The sequence below is a fragment of the Lissotriton vulgaris genome, chromosome 12, assembly GCF_964263255.1.
Source record: "Lissotriton vulgaris chromosome 12, aLisVul1.2, whole genome shotgun sequence".
NCBI lineage: Eukaryota > Metazoa > Chordata > Amphibia > Caudata > Salamandridae > Lissotriton > Lissotriton vulgaris.
This window is the reverse complement of record NC_141700.1, coordinates 772,588,856-772,607,418: the sequence shown is the minus strand read 5'-3', so window position 1 is coordinate 772,607,418 and position 18,563 is coordinate 772,588,856. Positions and strand designations below refer to the sequence as shown.

At 46.1% G+C, this 18,563-nt stretch overlaps 1 protein-coding gene across 2 annotated transcripts in view; it reads left to right on the top strand.

The window, feature by feature from the left end:
* The window catches only part of GIGYF1 (GRB10 interacting GYF protein 1), a 1,483,862-nt gene that overhangs the window by 303,178 nt on the left and 1,162,121 nt on the right, over positions 1-18,563 (top strand). For both annotated transcript variants that reach the window (XM_086946110.1, XM_086946109.1), the window contains exon 8: positions 16,001-16,109. In XM_086946110.1, coding sequence (XP_086802236.1) covers positions 16,001-16,109 — 109 coding nt within the window. The remainder of the gene's footprint in view (positions 1-16,000; positions 16,110-18,563) is intronic.

Here is an 18,563-nt window from a genome sequence, read left to right as displayed (position 1 = left end):
TGTTATTCAGTTATTTGGGCAGTATATTAGTATAGTTGAATATGGAATTTGAGAAGTGAACATGTTAGTCTGTTAATTTTGATTGAAAAGGATAGTGAAGGGGTAAAAGAGTGAAAGACACGCTGTTTTCACCCATACCTGCATCTTGCCAAAGAGAATTGTTGTTTTGCGCTGACAGGGGAAGGGTCCCCTCTACAAAAACTGCTCCAGGCTGTAGAGACCCCCCACCGTCTCCCTCCCGCCGGCCTGCTGTTACCAACATCCACAGCGGGACCGCCGAGCGGAGCGAGGCGAGGGGCTGCCTACAACTCCCGGCAGCCCTCGAGGTCTCCAGCCACACCCCCAGCACGCCGCGTCAGGAGGCGCATAAAGGGCGTCACTACTCCCTCTCGCGGGACGCTGGGCGAAGCCTGGGCCAAGGGTGGGCCCGTCCTAGCCCGCCACAGACCGGAGGAGACCGGGCCGGGCGCACCCCCCTAACATTCAAGCCAAGGTAACTACTCGCGCTACTGTCCTAAACCAAGTTACAGAGCATTTAATTACCATCCACGACACACTACGTATTTGAAGCCTACTTATTCCATCCCACTTGGTTAAAATATTTACAATGTCAACAAGAGGCTCTAGAAGCAAAACCATAAAGAAAAATATGACGACTACAGTCGGTCCCATTGAACAATTTCTCCACAAAGTGAACGAAACCATAGACCAAACAGTATTGATGATCGATCGCCGTGTTTCGTATGAGCTAGACCAAGCACAACGTTCATCTATGGGTGTGCTGGCACAGGCCCAAACTCCAAATGCTGCACTTCAAAATAAGTCAACTTCGGAGATAAATGTTGAAATACATGCACTACCAAACACAGTCGACCTTTCAGTAGCCTCGCAATTGTCTAATACACACTCTTCTCAGGACCTTGAACAAACCCCTGATATCTTCGCTACATTGCAGCCAACACAAAGCGATTTAACACAGTCAGATCCTAGAGGCATTAGGGAAGGAGCTATTCCCGAACGCCAGACTCAAACAGAATCACGCTCTAAGAGTCCAACACGTACAATTGTCACAAACCCTGATCCTGAACTACCCTCTAGGGATCAAAACCAACAGAACATTCTTAACACAGAATCTTCCAATAACATTACATCCGACGTACTCCTAGTTGAAGATCACCTGAACAGACCTAATTCAAAACAACCTCGACAAGAAACGCTGGCCCAATATTCGACGGGAACCACAAGTAACTCAAAGGTAGAATCTTCCCTATTAAAAGAAATCTCGGAAATAGTAAAACACCAGCTACATCCCATACAAAAAAGTCTTGAAGTAATAGAAAAGCAAATGGCTATATTAATTGCCACCGCCAAAACAACCACCAACCCAAGGAAAAAAGACTTTTCAGCTTCATTAGGCCCTACCACCAATTCCGGTAAAACTAATGTTACCAACATTCAGAAACAAGTAGCGAACAATCCGGCTACCACAAATACCTCAAATAATACAAACACAAATACAAATGAATCAGAAAAAAAATTAACTCACCAAACTCTTCCTCCGAAAACTAAGCCCAATCAAGATAATGTAAAAATTATTACTGGTCCTCAAAACCAACCACCTCCAAACCCTATTCCTGCAAAAACATTACCAGCAACAACCCCTTCTATCCCACCCGCACTAAACACTCCCCGTCAAGACCCACCACAGAGAACAACCAGTAAACCAGAGCGAACGGATAAAAGATGGCCAAAAGTAGTAAATCTTCCACCGGAAGCAGCACCCTTCGTAGCTATATTAACTGGGGTCCCAGAACTAAGTAAAGACACAGATGAACCTACCTGGTCCCTACTAAATAAAGCACGCTATTGGCTAAACATCAACTGGCCCAATCACCCAAATAACATCACCAGAATTACCACGGTGAGAAGGGTCTCCTGGATAGGCCACCAGCCTAAATCAATCCATGGTGATTGTATAATAGTTAACTTTGAAAATCCACGAGCAGTGGACTACATCTGTTCCTGGGACAGCTCAGAAAATAACGAAGGAATAAACGTTAAACGTGTATCCTTTTTTTACCCTCGACAAAGCCATCGTTTCGAGGACCCTAACTGGCCATCAAATTGGTCATGGAGTCAACCCGATCAAGGACCAAGAAACTGGAATCAGGGTGACAGGGGTCAGGGAAACTACCAAAGACACCAATCGCAGGGGGATTGGGGATACGACCACAGAGAACCAGGTGACTGGAACAATTATGGCAGGAGGACGTACCAACACCAGTATAGAGAACCCTGGACCGGAATCCCAACCTTCAATCACTACAGCTGCCTAGACATGGTCGACTGACCATCATCACAGCCTCACACACCGAGCCTTTTGTTCAATCCTAGAGTACAACCACTTCCCTCACCAAACAAATTAAAGAGCAAGATGTCCGACAAGGTCCAAAGCTTACCAAAAGATAGAAAATACGACGACCACCACTGCAAATCTATCACCAGACTGCAGTCCATGCTACGTCCTCCCTCAGACAAACGAGACGAGGTAGCTTTGAACATAGACCCTCCAAACTCAATAGTAGAAGCAGAACTACTTGAACTGACGTCCCAAATTGTTAACATCAGCACAGAGGTCGAAAGGAATATGCTATTCTGGAACGTAGCGGGTCTAGCAACTAAGCATCTTGAAAAAACCTTTTTAGATCTGGTTCATACAAACGACTTAATTTGTCTTCAGGAGACATGGCTGAACGATCCAATTCACCTGGTGGGATTTAGAACATACTTCTCCCATGCAACACAATCACACTCAGGGAGAAGTAAAGGGGGCCTAATTACATACATTTCCAATCTTTGGCCCTGTCAGGAAACAACACCTATAGCACTCCACCAGAACTATCAGATCATTAACATAAAAGCATCTAACCAAGCCATCTATACTATAATAAACTTTTACAATAACATGAGCCTGACGGAATTAATCAAAGCTCTAAGTGAAATTAGTGATGCAACAAATGAGTTAAAAATCAAATACGCCAAAGTCACCCACTCAATAATCTGGGGCGGAGATTTCAACCTCCATTTATGTAACAAAAGCAACGCCCCTACATGTGGGATCATAGACGATCAAGATAACCCTATAACTCATTTTTCTCACACAGAGGAAGGAAACAACATACAGGCAATCATGTCTGAGCTAGACATAGGGTTCGCGAATGAGTTAACGACACCAACTATCCAATTCACACCAACGTTCCATGGAAGAGGCGCTCAAATATTAATTGACTACATCCTAGTTTCTATTAACAATGCCACACGGATAAAGCACTTTGAAGTGGACAACAATGCACTCAGTGACCACTCAGATTAATCTACCTAGAGCCTGACCATCGAAAAAAACAAGCTAAGGTCTATACGGGCCCTTTACATCAAGAAACACTTGCACTAAACAGATTGAACGGCTTCACCCTCAAATGGAGTAACCTAGACCAAGAAACAACCTGCGCAAGAATAATCAAAAAATGCAGGACTTACATTGACAATTGTCTAAACCCTCTGGCAACTGCATCGGAAATTCTGACCGGCTATAATGAAATAGTGAAAACTATCGGCAATGAACTAACGAAATCTAGAAAACAAAACAACACCCTAAGAAAAGGTTGGTTTAACACCCAGTGCACAAAAGCCTATTCTGCTTTAAAAAAAGCCCTAGCAAAGAAAGATCGAAACAGAGAAGAGATAGTGCAATTAAGGAAATCATATACGCTTGCACTCAAGCAAAGGAAAAAGGAGCTACAATGTAACCTCTGGACCCAACTTCTAAATAGCAGTACACAAAAGGACAATGTAGCCTTCTGGAAAATTGTTAAGACCCCATTTTTAACTGGAAACAACAATGGTCCCTCCCTAGATGTTGCAATAAACGCAGAGGACTGGGTGTGAGAAGTTGGCCCGATATGCAGCGTTCGCTATTCTAGCGACCGCTATGTATCGTTCCAAACGACCCTTATGGTGATTGGTTGTAAGTCAACCTATAGACCAGCTATCCTAGTAGCGTGGATACGAGCAGTCTAAGGCTAAAGACTCGAGAGGGCGTGTTAAGCCAGCTGTTTACCACACATGTACCCCTTGAACACCAAGTGAAAGGACACCACACAAGCGTTATGAAAATAAACAGGATATTTATTAAGATTCACAACAGCCCTGTACTCTTTATGAGGACAGGGTACTAAGCACAAACCAAATCTCTTAGGAAAATACTTCAAGTGCACAATTAAAACAAGTGCCCGAGGACACGGAAAGTTTAGATGTCTCGGGCGGACCCGATAAGGCAAGTCGGAAGCGAGGGACTCAGGACCCTAGAGTAAAGAGGCTATGCGGGCACCGAAATGCCGAGTTACCTAGCCACGAGGGCTGCGGCTGCACAAGTCTTACAGGCGTCGGGGTCTTCGCTGACGAGCCAGGAGCCGGAAGAAAAAGGAGTTGCTGGCTGGCGACCAGTGCTGAATAGTTCGTAGAGATCCAAGCCTGGATCAGAGATCGTTGATACCTGAAAGCAGAGGGGACCAAGTTCGTACTACTAGCCAGTAGTCGGAGGGTACCCGGAGGGCACCGGTTGGCCGTCACCTCGACTAGGTGAGTGGGCGACGCTAGGCTCTGCAGTCTCACGGACCAGGAGGCGTTGTCGGCGACCAGGATGGAGGTGCGAGCTGTCCCACGAAGGATGATGCTGTCGGCGTCGCTGGGCCCAGGATTGGGGCAACAAGCCTTGGCAAATTTCAGGGCCACGTGGTGGGCCTAAAATGGCGTCTTGAGGGGACCAGGAGGGTCCGGGGTGCTTCCCGCAAAGATGGAAGCAAAGGCCAGTCTGGAGCAACCAGACCAGCAGCGTTGGTTGTCGGATGTCGTCACAGGAGGGCACAAGCCAGCGGGTAGTGACCGGACAACGTGCTGAGCGGCGAGCAGAAGGGCCCCACGCAGATCGTGGAGATACTGGGAGGCTGCGCTTCGGTGCTGGAGCGGCTCAGGGTCGGGGCTTCTCGGACCCCAGAGCACTCACCAGAGAATTACTTAGATGGTCGTGCTGATTAAGAAAGCGTGCAGGTTTTGATGATGGCCGGTCCCTCGAGGTCTCGTCGCACCCACAGATCACAGCTGAGCTGATGACGTGGGTAGAGGTCAGAGGTGCCAGGGAAGCCGGTTCTCGTCGAGCTGGGCCGTCGGATTCCTTGAGGAAGGACTTGCAGCAAACCGCAGAGTTCTTAGGTGGTGCCCGCTGATGCAGGGTGACTACTCCTTAGTCACAAGGGAGAAATCTTGAGAAGAGTCTCGAATGTCCTTTCGTAGAAAGTAGTTCTTGATTCAAAGATGATCTAATTTGGAAGGGTCCCCACTCCGGCCTTTATTCTAAAGAAAGGGGTGGGTACATGACTAGGTCCTGCCCTAAGGGTGGGACCAGAAAGGGGGGTAGTTACACCCCTCTCCCCTGCCGGACCTTCCCCAGGTCAGGGCTGGCGTCCCTGGAACTGGTTCTGACCGGCAGATGCGTAGTGAGCACCGGGGTGCCACTCCGCAGTCACCTTCTCGCAAAAGCCCTACCTACCCAGAATACACAAACCCTGTCTGGGACGGTGCGAACACCGCCCTCGACAGGAAACCCTTTGTCCAAGCGCTCCTCGCTGGAAGGACTCCCAGCAGCAGGAGGTCAGACTCGTGTCTGTGGTGGCAGCATCCATTTTGTGGAGCTGAGGCTTTAGTTAACTTTAACCGGGGTTCACAGTTACGTACATGTCGTGTCCCTCTAGAAGGGCGGAATGCTAACCTCGTCGCCAGAATTGGTGAGGGGGCAGCGTCCCGATTCGTATGACACCTTACTCGACATGTCTTGATAACGCAATACCAAAGATAGCATTTAACCGCGAGGATTATAATGCACTTAAGAGTATATGGTATGCGATATCATGGAACAGCTATTAGGACTTGGTTCCGCAAGCTGCAGACAGGCTCAGCTCATGCCAGAGCACCATCTCACACGATTCCAAGCACTCTGCCTTCAGGATTGTCAAGGCCTGCCATAGGAGTGACTGATAGGAATCTGTGTGTCCATTTTAGGGTTAGGTATAGGTATACTACACCTACAGCAAAGGGTGATTACACGACTTTGCCCCAGCTGTCATGCAGCCAGTTGTGTCAAATTTAGGAGGCCAGCCAGGGGTGGCATAATACATGCTGCAGCCCCTGGCAGCCCTGGGTACACCCATGCCCTGAGTTACAGGGTCTGATAGGGTGGCCCAGTACCAATTGGAAATGCACCTAGGGTACATGGAATCTATTTTAAAGAGAGAGCAGTAGGCCTGGGGTCCTGATTGGCAGGATCCCAGGTCGACTATGTCAAAAACCAGCTAAAACACAGGGCAAAAAGTTGGGGGCAACCATAGTCAGGATGTACCTTCCTACACTGGGTGCAGCATTTCTCAGGGGTATTTGGAGAGGACAAACCCGGAGACTTGGCTCCCACACCTCCCCTCCTCCCACTGGTGAACTACCCGATAGAAATTCAATTCACCATTAATGAAACCATGAAAGCTATAAGGACTGCAAAAAATGGCAAAGCGCCAGGACCAGACTGAGTCCCTATGGACCTTTTTAAATCCCTTCCTGATCTCTGGTCCCCTCTTTTAACCAAGGTCCTGAATGCAGCTAAGGAAATCAACCTCCCCAACTCCTGGTCAACATCGATCCTAGTCCCCATATACAAGAAAGGCAACAGAGACAGTCCCTCCTGTTACCGTCCCATCTCCCTCCTGGATTCGGTCGGAAAGATGGCAGGGAGGATACTTCTAGACCGTCTCCAGGAGTGGTCCAAAGAACATGGGGTACTATCAGATCTCCAATTCGGGTTCAGGGTTGGACTGAGCACCGTGGACCAAGTTTTGAACTTAACACTACTGGCTGGAAAATACACCGCAGCAAAAAAATCAACTTTACACATGGTCTACGTTGACCTTACGGCAGCGTTTGACTGTGTGGAACACTCAAAACTTTGGATAATAACGCTGCAAATGGGGATCGAGCCAGCAATCTTAGACTTTCTACTCGAGTTATACTCTGGCGCAACGGGAAAGGCGCGATATGGATTGGAAGGCCAACTTACAGACAGCTTCCCAATACAGAAGGGGGTCAGGCAAGGGTGCGTACTGGCCCCCTTATTTACACTCTACACAAATGGACTCGAAGCTGCTATGTTACGGGGCGTAAAAGATCTCCCAGAAGCGGGCCGGCGACCGATCCCAGCATTGCTATACGCTGACGATGCGGTGATCCTCGCACGAACCCCGATCCAGCTACAAAAGGCCCTAAATAACTACTGCATGTTCATGACTAGTCTCAACCTAAAAGTCAATATAAAAAAAACCTTTGTGATTCACGCCGGTATTAAGGGGAAAAAAGCAAAGTCAATTTTTGTGGACAAACTACCCCTTGAAAGAACTAAAACTTATTCATACCTCGGCATCACCATTGACGAAGAGTTTAACTGGAAAGAAGCAATCATTTCGCGTAAGCTGTCACTCATAAGAACAGTGGGCGCTCTAAAAGCTTTCTCCCTCCGTCTAGGAAAAAGACCTCTGGCGGAGATGATAAAAATTTATAACGCAAAATGCATCAGCACGGCCATCTTTGGAGCAGGAGTCTGGGGAACAACAAACGTCGAACAAATCCAGAAAGTTGAAAATTCTTTCCTAAAATTCTTACTAGCAGTTCCAAAAACCACAACTACCTTTGGCTGTCACTTAGAACTTGGAGTGGATCATGTTTCAGATCTCATCAAGATTCAGCCCATCATGCTGTGGCGCAGAATTTGGGCAACAGACGAATGTCAGCTCACAAGAGCAATTATTGAGGACTGTATGAAACTAGACTGTATGAAAAAGATAAAGTGGCTATGTTATGTAAAATCTTTCCTCGCAGATATTGGTCGCTCGAGGTTCTTCGATGAACCACAGTCAGTAACAGACATAGCAAAGAAAGATCTAAAAAAGCTATGCCTGCCCCATCTAACTCAACTACGATTGATGACCGAAATAGGAAAGACATCAGTCCAACACTGCTTTATGATACAACTGACTCCATCCATTCAACCGTATCTGCAACACGACCTGACGCAATTTGAAAAATTTCTTCTCACTCGCTTCAGGTTCAATCTTTTTCACATCATGGTTTCATTTCCCTCACAGAATGTTTGGACACATAACACGATACTATGCCCCTGTGATTTTATTTCCCCTCAGTCCACAATTCATGTTCTTTTCTTCTGTACGTTTTATATACCACTTCGCAAAAGGTGGATCTTACCAATTTTAAAAGTAATGAAGATCCGTAGATGCTGCCCAGCGTACCTGGCGCTGCAGTTTCTGGAAAACAGCTTAGTGTCGAAATCTGTCGCACATTACCTAAAATTGTGTCTACGGCATCGTATGAACTTATGAAAATCACCGAGCTGTCTCAAATTCGGACTCTAGTTAATGTATAGTTCTCTCTGAGAGAGATTAATTTTTAACATACTATGAACTTAACGTTATTAATAGTCTTTTTTACTGTGTATATTTGTACTTTTATGGCTTTCATCACGAAAACCGAATAAAGTTCTTTTGAATTTGAATTTGAGTGAAAGGTTTTTTTTAGGTCTTAGCAGTAGGAAGAGGCTTTTTGATGATTAAAAAGGAGTTTTGGAGTGGGGGAGTTAGAGGAGAGTTTAGAAAGTTTATTTTAGGCGATCGGTGTAGTAAAAAAAGGTGTCGGATGCAAGGAGGGGTAGAGCAGGAGAGAGTCTAGAAAGGGTTATTTTGGCGATCATAGTAGTGGTATGGAGTTTGAGATCAATGAGAGAGTGGATGCAGAGGATATATTGATAGATGTATAGGATGAGATAGGGTAGTGCATTGGAAGGAATAGTAGAAAAAAGTTTTAGATGAGTCAGTAGGCTGGCCTCACTGGTTTGTGAACACAAAATGGTGGCTCAGGGTGCACTGTTTTAACTACAGGTCTTAGCACAGAGCAAAGGAGAAATTTGGAGGGAAAACAGATTTGTCACCAAGGAATGAGAGGGACAAACTACAGAGGTTGAACTGCAAATCCCACAATTCAACACGTTAAATGCAAGCAATCATGGGCAGGGAAAAATCACAAGTTTAAAGCACAAATAGGTGATAAAATATGCAATCAGGCAAGTCAAAACTGCAATTTTGAAACCAACAACCACATGCAAAGACAGTAATCACAAAGGGAAAATCGTTTTTTAAACCACTTTTTGTGAAGAGACAGCACTAGTCTGTCTCCTTACCACTTCCTGGACTCTACTCACTGCAATCTGGGGCACAGGTAGGTAAAAATGTAGCTGCTCAAGCCGCTAACCACTGGCGTATTGCCATCTAGCCACAGTCTACTAGCCAGGTGTGTTAGAGCACACTGGGACGAATTGAAAGACCTTCTTCAATACCTCCCAGAGGAGCATAAGAAAAAAGGCCAAGAAATAGTACAGGAATTCCTCCATTAGATGTTCTTTAGAGGGTGATAGTCCGCATGGTCATAGACTTCATTGTTAGATTGTTATTTTCCGCCATCGGGTTCAGATGTAAAGTGTTTCGCTCCGGTCCTGCACCTTTTCGACGCCCAATCCATTACCCTTGACTGTGTTTATCGATCGTGTTTCCCATTCTCCACATATCGTTTGCTCTCAAAAACCTTTGATCGAAGGTTTGGTGGAAGGCCGCTGGGCCTACCAACTCCGGGATCTGTAGTAGCTCATGGAACAGACTCCATTCATGTTATGTCTAGGGTGTCGGGCTATGTCCCCGCGCACAGACTTGTATGAAGTGTGCAACCTTTGCTTATCCCCGGAACACGACGAGAGACTGCGCAGTGTGTTGGTCCAAGGAAACCCTCTCTGATAGTCTGGCTCGACATCATGAAATGTACCAGCAAAGCGGCTCTGCGCTGGACCTCCCCGAAGAAGAATCTGAACACGAATCGCAAGCGCAGGAAGCCGAAATGGATGATGAGAGTCTCCGTATCTGACGCTGACTCCGATGCCGAAGACCTCGCACCGGGACAACGGATCGTGAGTAGAGAGACTGTTCCCATACCATCTCCTTTATAAGAAAAAGGCTCTGGTCCCTTCTCTGCCTTCAGGCCAAGGTCTGCACCGAGAAAAGGTTTCGAGCACCCTGCCTTCTGGCTCTGCACCGAAACATAAACAGCCTTCTGGCTCTACCCATCCCCACACCGGGGCCGACCTGAAACCTTTGTTACCGAAACACCTTCTGGAGTCCGTGGCACTGTTGGCGAAAACCAAAATGTTCGGTCTGAAACTTTCAGGGCTGAAACCGGCTTCTAAAGAAGGTACGCCAAATAAAGAGCCTCGGATGAAGAATCCACCTGATCCGAAACAGGAGGAGATTGTGATTTATCCCAAAACTGGTCATATTCACGCCAAACTTCCTGAAAAGAGAAAAAAAATAAGTGGCCACTAACCCTTCTCCTTATATTGCACTTTCACCTATTCATGAAGAACTGCTTATTACATCTACACTTTCCCCTACACCAACATCACCTGACCCACAGGATACAGGGAAGGTGATAAAGATGACGATATACCACAGGATCCCCATCCCTGTGATAATTACAATGTCCCTCAAGATAATGATCCCGATTCATATCAATCTAGACCTTCGCCTCCAGATAATAACATTGGGTACATTGAGCTCCTTAATAGGGATGCACTATATCATGGAGTTCAACTTCATAAGGAGAGTTTAGAAGAGGATTTTTTGTTAGACACACTGAGTTTGCCCCAAAGGGCTACATAAACATTACCAATGCTAAAGGCAATGCTCAGACACACTGAGGATATATTTTAAGACCCCGTAAGAGCTAGGATCATCACTCCCAGGGTAGAGAAAAAATATAAAGCTGCACCTAATGACCCTGTTTATATCAAAGGGCTGTTACCCTTAAACATTCTGGTTGTTTCCAATGCTCGTAAGAGAGCTAACTCCTAAACAGGAGATGCCCCTCCTCCTGATAAGAAATCCAAACTGTTAGATACTTTGGGAAAAAGAATAGCCTCACAAGCAGGTAACAATTGGCATATTGCCAATGCCCAAGCATTGTTTGCAAGGTATGATGGAGCTCATTATGACAAACTCGAAAAGCTCATTGAATTGCTTCCAGATGAGCATAAGACTAAAGCCAGTGACCTCATGCAAGAAGGCAAACTAATAACTAATACCTCTATCAGGTGTGGGTTAGATCAGGCAGATACAGCAGCTCGAGCAGTAAACACAAGTGTGTTACTTCATAGACATGCTTGGTTAACCCCTTCGAGGCTGATGACGAGCTGGGCTCGTCATGGTGTAGCCTCCTCAAACACTGATGACGAGCCCAGCTCGTCATGAACAATGGGTTTTTTAAAAAGTCAGCATACGAGAAGAATAAGTGCAGCGCGCATGTGGTTAAGGATTTCAGGTTTCAAGCCTGAGGTACAAGTCTCTATTCTTAATCAACCTTTTGATAAAGAACATCTTCTTGGCCCAGTGGTAGATGCATTACTGAAAAAGATTGTAAAAAATTACAGACGTTGTTAAATCTGTGGGAGCCTTGCAATCACCTTCTAACATGGGTTCCTTTTGTCGCTTGGGGCGGCTCCAAAACTGTATCTACAGAGAATCCATCCACCTACAAGGGCAATAATCAATTGCACTCTTTAAGAGGTTATTTTAGAGGAGGCTATAGAGGAAATAATGGCAAAGGTAGGGGCAGAGGCAATTCAACAAGAACCTCCCCTGCAAACAAACAGTGACTTATCTACCATACACCCCGATCATTCCACTCCTGTTGGGGGACGACTTCTACAATTTATACCCAAATGGAAGATTACATCAGACAAATGGGTTCTACAAATTATCTAATCTGGTTATTGCCTGGAGCTTACAAGCACTCCACCGAATATTCCTCCAAGGTCGCTCCTCATGTCACATCTCACCCTTCTAAAGTAAGAGGTTCTTTCTCTGTTACAAAAAAGGGCAATAGAACCAGTCCCTTTGCAATATCATGGAACAGGAGTGTACTCCTTATACTTCCAAATTCCCAATAACGATGGCTCTCTCATGCCTATATTGGACCTCCGAGAACTAAATTTATACATTGTCGGACCACTTCCACATGGTCACACTTCAAGGGCTGCCTCGCCTTCAGCAAGGCGACTTTCTATCCACTCTGGATTTAAAGGACGCTTACTTTCATAATCCAATCCACCCTGCACTCCGCAAATACCTCAGGTTTGTGGTAGTAGGCCAACATTATCAGTTCAAAGTCCTTCCCTTTGGAGTGATAGTCACTCCCATGGTTTACACAAAATGTTTGGCAGTGGTCGCAGGCCACCTGAGAATAAAACAGGTTCATGTCTTCCCATACTTAGAGTTGCTTGTAAAGGCCAGTTCACACAACAGCTGTCTGTGCCACACACAGGATTTACAGTAAATCAGACTAAATCCCATCTCCAGCCATCCATTTCTCAAGACCATCTGGGAGCTACCATAGAAACACAGAGAGCTCTAGCATACCCAACTCCAGCCAGAATCAGGAACATACAAAACCTCCTGTCTCAGTTCCAGCCTCAACACTCCCTGCCAGCGTTAGTGTTCATGCAATTACTGGTAATGATGGAGTCTTGCATTTTCATAGTTCCCTACGCAAGACTTCTGATGCGTCCCCTATAGGAATGCTTAACAAGACAGTAGAACCAGGCTCCAGGTCAGTTATTAGATCTATAGACGGCTGTACTCCTCGCTCTCTGCAGTGGTGGAATACACAAACCCTTTTAAAAGGGCGGCCTTTCAGCGATCCGGTTCCACACATAGTACTAACAGCAGACGCATCACTGACAGGTTGGGGAGCGCATCTCCAAACCCACACAATACAAGGCATGTGGAGCGCTCAACAAAAACGGCTTCATATAAATCATCTAGAACTACTAGCGATTTTTCTGGCATGGAACGCATTTCAAATTCACCTGGTACACAAGACTGTACTTGTGGGGGGGATGGGGCGGTGGAGAGACCCACTCCCTCCAGCTGTCCCACCAAATGTGGGACTTCTCAGACATAGACCTGTTTGCCAAGCATCTAAACGCAAAATGCCCAAACTTTCTGTCCAGGTATCCCCACCCATTGTCCACAGGCAATGCATTATGAATGAACTGGTCGGGGATATTTGCTTACGCTTTTCCGCCTCACACATTAAATGAGTGGTTCGGAACCTCAAACAAGCCTCCCTGACATTAATCCTAGTTGCTCCCACATGGGCACATCAACCATGGTTTACAACTCTATTAGAACTCTCGGTAGTTCAGCATCAAAAACTACGTCTTACACCCAATCTCCTAACACAGATCCATGGAGACATACGACACCCAGACCCCAGTCAGCTCAATCTTGTGGAGTTGACACCTGAAGTCCTAGAGTTTGGCTATCTTAATCTACCGCCGGACTGCATGAATTTTATAAAAGCTGCTAAACGTCCTCCCACAAGAGCCTGCTATGCAGCAAAGTGGAAGCAGTTTGTGATTTACTGTAAAAGCAACCACATCAACCTGCTTGATACTTCGGTACAAAATATTATATGCTATTTGTTACAGCTACAACGTTCCAATTTAGCATACACGCCCATACGTTTCCATCTAGCTGCTTAAGCTGCATATCTCCAAAATAGACATCGATCTCTTTTTAGAGTACCTGTCATTGAATTGTTTATGGAGGGACTCCTTGTTCTCACCAGACTAATGGGTCCTCCCTTTGAGCCATTGCACAGATGTGAACTGCAATTTCTCACAAGGAAGGTTGCTTTCCTAGTGGCTATGACATCACTCAGTAGAGTGGGTGAACTTCAGGCATTAACTGTAGAAGTACCTTTTTTACAAATCTTTCCAAACAAGGTAGTTCTTTTATCCAATCCTAAATCCCTTCCTAAAGTAATTTCTACTTTTCTTATCAATCAATCAGTCTGAGTTGCCTGTGTTCTTCTCTCAACCAGATTCAGTAGTAGAACATGCACTACACATGTTAAATGTCAAAAGAACATTGCTTTATTACATTGAAAGGACAAAAGCTTTCTGTAACACAAACCAGCTTTTTGTCGCTGTTGCTCCACCCCACAAAGGCAATCCTATATCGAAATCGGGTATTGCAAGGTGGATAGTAAAGTGCATTTAAATATGCTATGCAAAGGCTAAATTAACATCACCAGTTCCCCCAAGAGCGCACACTACATGCAAACTGGGGGCTTTTAATGCATTCCTATGAAATATACCCATAGATGATATATGCAAAGCTGCAACATAGTCTACACATCACACATTCACAAAGCATTTTTCTGTGGATGTATTGGCAGCACAGCTAGCTAGAGTAGGCCAAGCAGTTTTACGTACACTATTTCAGACTGCAACAGCTACAGGTTAGCCACCGCTTTGGGAGATAACTACTATGTAGTCTATGCAAAAGCATATGATCTACAGCTGATATGCCTCGAACGGAAAATGCTACTTACCCAGAATGCATCTTTTCTTGGCATATAGAGGTGTAGAATCATATGCGCCTGCCCACCTCCCCGGGTACCTATACCTGTTGCAGTAACATCTTACATACATACATACATGCATTCATAGACCTCTTTCTTATGACTGTTACTAACTCCATTGTCACCCTCTACGGGAAAACAATCTAACAAGGGAGTTGATGCCCATGCGCACTATCACCGAAAGGAGGAAGTCTCTACGTCGTGACTGGAAAGACTTCAGAGAGAGTGCAAACATCTGAACCCAACACTAGATGGCGATCTATGCAAAAGCATCTGATTCAAAGCATCTGATTCTACAGCTCTATATGCCAAGAACAGATGCATACTGGGTAAGTAGCATCTTCCCTTTCATGGAAGGACTTGAGGTATCCCACCAACACTTCCACCTGACCCAGTGTGGAATCTTAACATACTCCTTACAAGAGATAATTGGCCCTCCTTTTTGAACCCATGCATAAATGTGAACTACAGTTTCTCTCCTGGAAAACAGTGTTCCTCATTGCAGTCACTTCCCTGAGGAGAATGGGTGAACTACAGGCAATGACCATAAAACGTTTTTACCAATTTCACAGACTGTGGTTCTACCTACTAACCCCAATGTTCGAGGCATATGAGCTGCAGATTGTATACTTAGCATTTGATCGCCACCTGGTGTTGGGCTCGGATGATTGCATGTTGTCGTCTTGGAAGAAGTCGTCGTAGTCACTAGATAGGTGACTCCTACCTTGGACGATAGTGCGCATGGGCATCGGCTCCATCCTTAAATTTTTTTATTCCGCCACTGGGTTCGAATGAATGTTTTCCACTTCGACTAGAAATAGACTTTTCAAGCACTTCGAAGTGCAAAAAACTTCATAAAAACTTACCAAACTACTTTCAACATCGACTAACATAGTTTCGACTCCATCTGCTCGATTCCGGTCGTCGACTCGGGCCGTTGGGCCTATCCACCAGCCGCCACTGCCTATAAGTAATTCTCTGGAAAGGGCCCACCTCTGATCCGGACCTGGATCCAACCATATGTACCCAACAGAGCCCTTAGATCTGAGAACAAAGGTTTAATCTTGGTTCCCAAGATTAAATGTGCACAGAGTGGAGGCCGACTGTTTACATACAATGCATCCTGACTTTGGAACAGTCTCCCCCTCCACATACTCTCTGAACCGAACTACCTCAAGTTCATAAAACTTCTGAAAAATGTCTCTTTCCTTAATCTCCACAGTTTACATGGCGTTGTAGCGCTGGGATGCCCCTGGGTAACCACGCGCTTTATAAATGCTTCATTCATTTACTCATTCAGATTTCAAATTTCTTTAGGATGACAGGAGTGTCCTAGTATAACACATGAATTGTGTGCTCTTTTCAGGCCGGGGCAGAGGAGAGAGTGGATTTTACCAAAGAAGTATTGAAGATGGAGAGGTGGCCTTTGGTCGTGGAGCCAGAGAGATTCATAGGAGTCAAAGCTGGGATGATAGGTAAAGTAATTTAATCTCTTCTGCCTTTGATTCTTCTCTCAGCTGGATAACTGCTGGTTTATATGGGTTAATGGTGCCTTGATTTCCCCACATCATCCTTCGATGTATAATGAGGGTATTCTTCATCCTCTTCTTGGACTTTAAGTTCTTTTTACAGTGCTGTAGTGGGTATTACGGTGCACTTCCTTGCCAAAGCAACTGCTGATTCCTTAAACCAAAATCTAATGGTAGGCTTCCTGAAGCCAGCTATGGTGCAATTGTTTTGTTAATATTTCCTGTATTCTTTTACTGTAGTCTTTCTGTACAGTATTCTTGAGACACTGTTGAGAGATGGGGCTTGTTAGCACCTTCTAAAACATGTGGAGTGGAATGGGGTTATTCAAATTGAGACATTTTGAATTGAGCCATTTGCTATCTGCTCTAGCATTAGAGTAACCATACAACCTTCTACACACCAGATCCTGCTTAAGGCTTTCTTCTCGTTTGCCATCACTTGGAGAGGTAAGTTGGGATGCTGGGGTTGGCTGGACACTCTCTGTACTCTAGGGCCACCCAAGGCCGTGGGACGTCAGCTGCAGGCATGTCTTTTAGGGTTGGATCTTCTACCCAGCTCCTGGTCGATGTTTGGGGGGGGGGGGGGGGGGGGGGGGGAGGGGAGATGTCAGCTGGAGGGTAGGTCGGGTATCACTGGATCTCGGGTCAGGATTGCCAGGGAAACCTCCTTGTCGTGTTGGGCCCCTCGAAATCCGGTATTGGACGACCGGTGCTGAGTGTTGGAGACATGTGTATTTTGCTTGAGTCTGTGCGTGAACAAATATGACAGTCTTTTCTTTGGAAGGCAGGGCACGTCCTCTGGGTTTTAAGGTTGCTGGCTGCAGGACACAGAGTTTCGTTTCTGCAGGTGCGAGTTGGGGACATGCTGGTAGGGGTGGGCCAAGTCAGTGGGCGTTAACCTCCTTCTTAGCTTCGGAACAGCTATTCGGTCTTTCTTCTTTTCTTCTTGGTCATTGCTTGTTTGAGTCCTTGGTTCAAGGCTGCCCCCTAAATACTGTGTTTAGGGGGCGTTTTTGAGGTCTCTAGGTCAGTGGCCAATAGGCTACTGACCTTAGTGTGACTACACCGTTGGTGTGCTCACCCCACGTGGGGGAGTGAGCACCATCCCGAACCCTGCTTGGGGAAGTTCCTGCCATCTGCAAGTTGACAGACACTGAAGAGTGGGCTTCACCTCCCCCACCTGCAGGGGCCTTATTGCTTGACCAAGCTACCACTTTAGAGAATAAGGTTCTATCTAATTTTAACCTCTGCCTATCTCTGGATACCATTAGACTTGATATACACACACTGTACCTCACTTTGGTGCAGTATATATAGAGCCAGTTTCTTACAGACACCCACTGACTTGGCCCCAGCCCTACCAGCCTGTCTCCTCCTCAAACCTGCTCCTGCGAAATCCTGATGTGTCCTGCAGCCAGCAAACTCGAAAACCCCAGAGGACCTGCCTGCCCTCAAGCACAGAGACTTTGTCTTCTGTGAACACTGGATTTGTTCATTTGCAATCTCTGGCTCTCCGGATACCGCGAATACGCACCATTCTGCACCCGCCGTCCTCGACTCGAGCTCGAGTGGGCGACCACCAAGAGGAGGTCCAATTAGCGATCCGGCGACCCCTGACCTGCCTTCAGCCAACACATGCAGCCTAAATCCGGAAGGTCACCCCCAACCCATGACCAGGAGCTGGTAAGATCGGACCACAAAAGGCACCCCTGCACTTGATGCTCCACGGCCTTGGGTGGCCAAACGGACGGTGCCTAACCAACCTCTAACTTCCCATCTTACTCCTTGAAGTGGTGGTCACACACAGAAGACCTTCGTCCCCCAAGCCTGCAGTGCCGTTGCAAACCAGAGGTTCCCCATTGCAAACAGGGTGCCAGACATCGGAACAGCACCCTGCAATGGGCTGCCCTAGTGCCGCTGAGGGTGGACCTTTGGTACTACTTGGTTTCCCCATTTGCCCTGAGGTAAAGTCCAGGAGCATTGCTCCCACAACCAAGTGGCCTGCTAGTCAGCAGCCACCAACCAGAGACCCCCTATCCCCCATTGGAAAACATTGAGTCTCAGCACTCTGCACCCGGCCGCCCTAGTGCTGCTGAGGGTGTAACAAGAGTGCATCCTTGACCCTGGGAGATGTCTGAGTCTACCCCCAAAACCTCTAATACTTATCTTAAAACAGATAACACCATTTTCCTCCATAGGATAACATTGTCTGTTTTTTGGAAAAGTTTAAAGAAATTCTTTAAAATTTTGCTGTTTAACAAACATCATTTTACTTACCTGTTTACAGGAAGTGTCCCAGAGTATTATCTAGGTATACTACTCTCTGTAAGAAAAGTAATCCAAAAAGTAACTTACCTGGTGTTTTTACTGAAAAGCCCATTCAAGTCTATGTACCTTATT